General features: G+C 47.5%; 1 protein-coding gene across 2 annotated transcripts; it reads left to right on the forward strand.

The window, feature by feature from the left end:
• The first annotated feature begins 337 nt into the window (after positions 1 to 337).
• Positions 338 to 6,693, forward strand: LOC119270762 (alcohol-forming fatty acyl-CoA reductase-like). 2 transcript variants are annotated; one of them, XM_037552817.1, is made up of 10 exons: positions 338 to 515; positions 595 to 698; positions 4,579 to 4,778; positions 4,918 to 5,018; positions 5,103 to 5,295; positions 5,381 to 5,542; positions 5,625 to 5,706; positions 5,800 to 6,066; positions 6,168 to 6,295; positions 6,384 to 6,693. In XM_037552817.1, the coding sequence occupies exons 1-10, from the start codon at positions 404 to 406 to the stop codon at positions 6,535 to 6,537; spliced, it is 1,503 nt and encodes a 500-aa protein (XP_037408714.1). In that variant the 5' UTR covers positions 338 to 403; the 3' UTR covers positions 6,538 to 6,693. The 2 variants fall into 2 exon arrangements, with proteins under 2 accessions (XP_037408714.1, XP_037408713.1); XM_037552816.1 differs by having other exon boundaries at positions 5,625 to 6,066.
• The last annotated feature ends 1,151 nt before the right edge of the window (positions 6,694 to 7,844 follow it).

Consider the following 7,844-nt stretch of genomic DNA (forward strand, 5'->3'; position numbering starts at 1 on the left):
CTCCGCCATGGTGTCACTCCTTCGACACGGATTTTCATATGTGACCTTGTAAGGACCGTAATTCTTTCCAAAATCAAGACACCTCTAAATTTTAAACTTGCGAGAGATTTGAAGAATATATTCCTCTTGTCATAGGAATATTAAATTAGCACCAATAAGTGAAAGCAACGTTTTTCTACCGCAAAAATAAAATTAATGCAACGGTATATTTAGGTGACCGAACTTTGCTTCTCTTTTCGTTGGGATTATCCATCAATGCTAGCGTGCTCCATCCGCCCTCTAGAGCCCTATAAGTATGCGGCCAGGTCGTCGAAGAGATCAAACAGTGAAACCTCTATCGTACTACCTACCTACAGCCTACGACAAGTGGGCTTAAACTACGAGTCATAAATCTCGCAAACTCATGCGGCAGACGGACCCGATGGTGATCGGCGGAATGAATGTTGGTTGTGTCGCATCATACTTCGGGGGCAAGAATATCCTCATCACCGGATCAACTGGGTTCCTTGGAAAAGGTAACCCTCGATCAAACGCATTTCTGTTTCAGCATCTGCATGCAGTGTCACTTTATGGTGTGTGATACTATCTCAATAGTGCTCGTGGAGAAGATACTGAGGGTTCAGCCTGGTGTGAGAAAGGTCTTCCTCTTGGTTCGAGCTACCAATGACGAATCCGCAAGACACCGAATCCAGACCGAGGTGAAAAACTGGGTTCTTACCTTTCTTTCCTCTACCAATATAGGAGTATTTCTGTATCATGCATGTGACCTTAGCCACCTCCAACGTCCTCCATCAAAAAAGACACCTCCACCTCCATCAAAACGTCTGCAGACAGGGTTAATGGAGCGGTCACGCAGTTCAAACGCGAATTGAATAAACAGGACGAAATTTAAGAAACTTCAATACATTACATATGGATAAGTTCAAATGAGCTGTCGGACGGTGACCTCATATGCATGGCCTCCCTGGTCGGCGGCACCTCCACCGTTGTCCTCTCCGTCCCATTGCCCTGCTGATTTTGACGAGTTGGTCGCCGAGGCGGCACCATCAGCGGGTGGACGTTTCCATGGTAGTCCTGGGCCGGTGCTCGGCACATGCCAACGCGAGGATCAGGCAGGTTTGGACTCAGTATGTGGCTGCGTCCGATGTGCAAATGCCGCGTATAGCCGCGTTTCGGAGATCCCAGCACGATTGATGTGCTGCCGCCCTTTGGACTGCCCATGTGTCCATGTGTGTGGATCATGAGCCGCCGTCGCGTCCGAGGTGGTGGAGGATGTGGTCGAGTGTGCTGTTGGCGGCGTTGTCGGGCTCCTCCTCCATCACCGGGGCCATCATGGTGAAGACGACGATACCTCATTTACCTCCTCCTTCACAAGAGGCCTCCGATTTGGACGCTGTGGTTGCGCAGCGGCACAATGGTGTGGGAACGTTGGCGGCTCCTCCTTGATGCAGAAAAACGGTGGCGAGAGTGGCTCCACGTTCACGCAATTTCACGGAGGCGAGGATAGTACTGGGCCATGCTCGAGATACATCATCACGAGATACATCATCCGATGGAAATCCTCTTCGGTCGGCACCGGCTCGACGAGGAAGGGCGGGGACTGCTTCTATTCAGTTTAGGTACACTTCACAGGCCACTCCTCCTCCTTCAAGTCAGGCACGGCTTCAGGCCACTCCTCCTGCTTCAACTCAGCCACGTCAGCCATTTCCGCCGCCTCAGCAATCGCAGAAGAGAGCCGCTGCAGATATGGTGCGTAGCGCTACAAGTCGAGGTAGTACAGGAGGTACAGGCGGAGGCAAGCGATATAATATGGTCCAAGCCTCGCTCCTCTTCCTCAGAGGTCTTACGACATGACCGAGGAGCAAAACGCAGCCATAGTGCAGGCCCAAGTGGACGCCCATTTTGGACCGAAACCGACACCGCCGCCAAGTAAGAAAGTGCCTGAGGAAAAGATTGACCATTTCATTCGTATGACTAGACCACTAGCTCCCAATCCTGTTGACTTAGACTATGAGCGCCAAATCAGGAAGGCACATCGAGAAAGACTACAAAAGGAGTCAAGCTCGAGCTCGAGCCAACCAGCTGGCAAAAAATGCGGGAAAACCATTCCCCAGCTGGGAGAACAGGCGGCGCGGGCGATCCTCCTGCTTGTTGTGCCAACAACACACGAGAGTACCGCCGCCCTATATATATGTGGGCAAACCGTTCCCCAGCTGGGCAATCTGGTAATAACTGAGGAGCATATAATGCAGGCTGAAATGCTCGGTATCACTATTGGACAACCCCTCGAGATCGAGCCCATGTCTTTGCTTAGAGAGGAGGAAATAAAACGAAAATATGTCTGCGGCCAATCTTTAGTCGAGCCCGAGGAGGTCAAGAACCTCCCAACCAAAATGTATGAATTGCATAATTGGTATATGAAAATTACCAACAGTTCCAACCAAAAGTCCCTCATGATTGGTACACACCTGGCCAGAGAAACCTAAACCAACTTAGACAATACTAGTACTCGGACAGGACACGTACTCAACTAATCCAACTCAGCCACAATGACTACTCCTAATCGTACTGGATTACAACCTGCACCACACGTACATGACGCCCAGCACAACAGGACATACGTTGTTACGGTACTAATTACTTTGCAAAACTAGACAACATTATCTCTAACAATCTCTCCCTAATCTTGACACTTTGTCTTCTGTGTTTCTTCGGTCTTGACTTCTTGATGATTAACTCCTTGTTGACTCATCCGCTCGCACCATAATAAGTCAAATTGCCGGCTAGATTGTTGCCAACATTCTCTCCCTAATTTTGACTTGGTGAATTTACGGACCACCTCAAATATGCCTTGGACTATCGAGCCTCACTAGTAACCTGTGGAATACATCACCCGATGAACTACACCATCCACCCTAGCGAGATACATGCCGATTGCTTGTGGATCACACCACCCCCGTGCACTACACCATGCACTCCAGCCTCATGTAGAGACATGACCTCATTGAAGAGACTCGCCTTCACTAGTTTACCGCCCCCACATACTTGAACTTGATCCTCTCGTCGAGACACATAGACGACCTGGATGCGCTTCATCTTCAACGCCTCTCACAGAGACAAGCACTTGGACATGACGACGATGACTCACTGACACGACAGTGCTATACTGCACGACTCTTGACTCATCGAACTCCCATGGACGACGATCATGACAAACTTCCGGCACCGCACCACAGCACCATCGCTCCCGTCAACGATCTCCATCCGCCGCCTTGTTGACGACAGCCTATCGCCTTCCTCCATGTTGCTCCGCCGAACGACGATTGCCTGATCCTCCTCTTCGCTGCATCGCCCAGCAACATCATGGCCCGCCCAAGGCACTAGTATGTCGCCACCCTTGGCAAGCGCGGCTTCAAATCGACCTTATTCTAGATACCAATTGTTGAAACTTTACCCACAGAATCAATCACATCAAATCACGATAAACACGCAGACGCAAAAACTTTTGCCAAAAGCATGTGTTGTGCCTCTCTTTCTTTTTATTTCTTTTTCTCCTTTTTTCTCTGCGATGTTACAAATCTCGTGGCTATTGTCACGTATATATACACACCTGGCCAGAGAAACCTAAACCGACTTAGACAATACTAGTACTCGGACAGGACATGTACTCAACTAATCCTACTCAGCCACAATGACTACACCTAATCGTACTGGATTACAACCTGCACCATACGTACATGACGCCCAGCACAACAGGACATACGTTGCTACGGTACTAATTAGTTTGCAAAACTAGACAAGATTATCTCTAACAATCTCTTCCTAATCTTGACACTTTGTCTTCTGTTCTTCTCCGGTCTTGACTTGTTGATGATTCACTCCTTGTCGACTCATTCGCTCGCACCACGACAAATCGAATTGCCGGCTAGATTGTTGCCAACAAGCGGCGCAGGAGCGCCGCCGGCCGCGAGCGGTGGGGACCAGCGGTTCGGCCGGTGGTGGTTGGTGGCTCAAGGGCAGATGGAGGTCGAAGAAGCATCCTGGGCCTTTGATTTCGCATCCAATGGTTGACAAATCGACTGACCACAAATGAAAAAGTCAGCTGACAGATTTCTAGCCATTTCGGCTTCTATTCGTACTAGAGGAGAGCACCACCTCCTCGTCTCCTCCTTCACCGACGCTACGGTGGACGATGATGGCCTCGAAGAACATGGGCAGCGGCACCATGATCTAGAGCTCCCTCGAGCGTCCAACGCTGATAATCAGCCGCTGCCGTCGGACCTGCCCATCGTGAGGTCGAGGAGAGTAGAGGAAAGGGCCCGGGACGGTGTGCACAGTGGAGTGGAGAGGCGGGGATGGGGATGGCCGACACGAGCTGCTTTCTTGAAAGTGTAATGGGCTAACAAGTAGAAACTTCCATTTCTGAGAAGTACTCCTCAGAGAATAATTCAGAGATGCATAGTATGACAGTACGTCCAACATGCATGTGGTAAAAGTGATAACAGTTCAACAGGCAAACCGAACATGGGAAAATTGAAGTACACGAAAAAACTGCAAACATCAATTCGTTATCTGCAGGTAACACGGAGGGAAATCTTCCAAGTTCTCAGAGAAAAGTATGGCAATGGATTCGGAGATTTCATCCAAGAAAAGGTGTGCCCTCTGGCAGGAGACGTTATCTGTGAGGATTTTGGACTAGACACTGCCAAGCTGAAAGAACTGTCCAAGAATATGGACATCATCGTGAATGGTGCTGCAACTACGAATTTCTATGAAAGGTTAATTACCACGAATCTGTGAAATCATACATGTTGTTATCTCGCAAAAAATAAAAGCATACATGCATGTTGTTACCAATAAAAGAAAAAATTAAAACATGCTTTTTAGATATTTGATCAAAGCGTTATGGGTTTACAGATACGATGTAGCTTTTGACACTAACGTCTTGGGAGCGAAGCACATGTATGCATTTGCGAACAAGTGCATCAAACTAAAAATGCTGCTTCACATTTCAACAGGTGCGAAGCGCAGGATTCTATTAGTATGTTCTGTTTTCAATTATTTACTCTGAATCAGGAGAAGTGATTAACTGACTTGAACAGCTTACGTAAGCGGTGAACAAGAGGGACTAATACTAGAGAAACCATTCATAATGGGCGATACACTACGGGCAGGCACACATTTAGATGTCGAATCTGAGCTAAATCTGATCAAACATACCAAGATGGAACTGAATGCTAACTGTGCTACAGAAAGGGCTGAGAGGAAAACCATGAAGGAACTTGGCCTCAAGAGGTTAGAAACTAAACATAAGTGTACATTGGTATACCTTTCTGTAACAATAGTAACACGCATTCTATACTTACACATTGGCCTCAAGAGCAAGGCATTTCGGGTGGCCAAATACCTACGTTTTCACCAAGGCAATGGGCGAGATGCTGCTGGGGCACCTAGAAGGTGACCTTCCAGTTGTCATCGTCAGGCCAAGCATCATAACTAGCATCCTCAAGGACCCATTGCCTGGATGGATAGAAGGAGTTAGGTAAATCTAATTAAAAATATTCATCTCTTTAGACTTTTTCTTTAGGTTCAGGCGACACTAAGTTGCATTTTCTCTTGTTTAGGACAATTGACTCTGTTATCTTGGGTTACACCAAGCAGGCCTTGAAATTCTTTCTAGTAGACCCCGATGCCATAATGGACGTGGTGAGTTTGCATCCTCACATCCAAAACTTCAACATAATGGACGTGGTGAGTTTGCATACTCACAAGTCATACCATTATTTCGAGTTTGGACAGATTCCGGGGGACATGGTGGTGAACTCTATGATGGTAGCCATGGCGGCGCACACAGAGGAAAAGGTGCAGACCGTCTATCACTTGACGTCATCTGTGAGCAACCCGACGTCTTACACCACTCTCCAGGAGTCAGGCCATCGCTACTTCAAGGACAACCCGCCCCGAGGGGAGAACGGCGAGCCCATCCGGCTGAACAATATGCGCTTCTTCAGCACGGTCGTCAGGCTCCGCGCGTACATCGTCATCAAGTACAAGTTCCCTCTTGAGGTTTGCTCGGCGGAGAATAGAAATTGGAACATTAAATTCGCAGATGGCCAATAGAGTAACTTGTGTGTCTGTGTGTGATGCGGACAACTGGACTCGGGCAGGTCCTCCACCTGGTGAACGTGCTGCTCTGTGGCCTTTTCTCGCGGCGCTACAATGAGCTCAACGGAAAATACAGATTGGCCATGCATCTGATTGAGCTCTATGCGCCTTACACCTTATTCAAAGGACGGTAAGCATCATATTGGCCACAATGAGACGAAACATTTTGCCTTTCTAAATATCGTTCTCTCTGAGTCGATTTTCTCGACGTTGTGAAGCTTTGATGACATGAACCTTGAGAAGCTGAGGAAAGCGATGGAGAGTAATAGAGATGGAGGAGAATACTGCTTTGATTTCGATCTCAGGAGAATCGACTGGGACGACTATTTCTACAGGGTTCACTTTCCAGGCGTCCTCAAGTATCTTGCGTGACTTGAGTTACATTCAACCAACTAAATAAATGCTACCTTTGAACGCACTGTTGCAAAGCTCTCATGGATGTGTTTTACCTTCGCTGCTGTAGTTGTGTATGTTCCATATATCTATCTATGATGCGGCATTAATAAAGCTCTGAACGTATAAAGGATATATCGCCTTTACCCATTCCCGCATAGCATACTCCCCGCCCGCCGTACGCCCGGCAGCCCCGTGTATCCCAAGCCCAACCCCCCGCCCACGCGCACGTACACCGCACGTCGCGCTTGTTTGTTGCGGAAAAAAAAACGTTGAGCGTGCCCCGCCCCTGCCTCCGCCTCACAGCCGAAACCCTAGTCAGGATCCGTCACCGCTGTGACTCCATGGTCGCCGCCCTCAAGACCCGATCTCTGTCGTCGGGCCAACACAAACGCATTGTAACCCCTGGTGGAACGTAGAAGCGGTCCGACGTCGATGCTTCTCCCCTCCCACACGCCATCGATGACATGCAAGGTACCAGCACATCAACGTCGACCAAGCGGAGGACCTTGTCGACACCCAATAGGTTTTCCGTTTGCAATTTTTTTGACATTCCACTTAGTTAATCATTGAAATGAGATGAATTTTCTTTAACTCTTTAAATGAATAAGTATATAGTAGTTTTATGCATAAATTCGGGGGCAAGTACTATCAAGCAATTGGATTTCGCGCCTGATTTATTTATGCATCACACATAGCAGTCTCATAATTAATGAACTGATTATATTTGTGGTGATGTTGTGCGGTGTTTGGATTGATGTGATACTTATTTTTTTAACGTGTATAGAGGGAGCAAGAAACCGATTATATTCGTAGAGAGAATGAATGCTCATCACTGAATGTGAACCAACCTGCTGAGGCGAACTATATAAGTCATGATGAATCGTACAGTGCTAATGTAAGTGTCGTGAACATTGACAAAAACAAGAAGCAAAAACAACATCATTGGTACTTACATGTATTTTTTTTTGAATTTATGCAGGTACTTGCTATCATGGTTTTGTCACAACACATGTTCTAGTGTGAGGACTTAGTCGTGAGGCCATTGCAATTAGGTAGTAGCTTGAACGGGGTTGATCGGATTCGAGAGACACGAGTTTTACCTAGGTTCGGCCCCTCGTGGTGGAGGTAAAAGTCAACATCCTGCTTCATTGCTATTGATGATGATGATGATGATGATGATGATGATGATGATGATGATGATGAAGATCTCGGTTACAAGGGCGAAGTTTTGCTGCCTCTATCTCGAGAGCATCTACTTTGATCTTATCTAAGACTTGTCTATC

Source organism: Triticum dicoccoides, chromosome 3A, assembly GCF_002162155.2.
Source record: "Triticum dicoccoides isolate Atlit2015 ecotype Zavitan chromosome 3A, WEW_v2.0, whole genome shotgun sequence".
Taxonomy (NCBI): Eukaryota; Viridiplantae; Streptophyta; class Magnoliopsida; order Poales; family Poaceae; genus Triticum; species Triticum dicoccoides.

What these genes read in the sequence shown, in the direction of transcription:
- LOC119270762 (XM_037552816.1), top strand. Translation starts at nt 404, where the DNA reads ATGCGGCAGACGGACCCGATGGTGATCGGCGGAATGAATGTTGGTTGT. An exon ending in ACTACGAATTTCTATGAAAG is followed by an intron (nt 4,779 to 4,917) that starts GTTAATTACCAC and finishes ATGGGTTTACAG; the next exon opens with ATACGATGTAGCTTTTGACA. An exon ending in GGATGGATAGAAGGAGTTAG is followed by an intron (nt 5,543 to 5,624) that starts GTAAATCTAATT and finishes TCTCTTGTTTAG; the next exon opens with GACAATTGACTCTGTTATCT.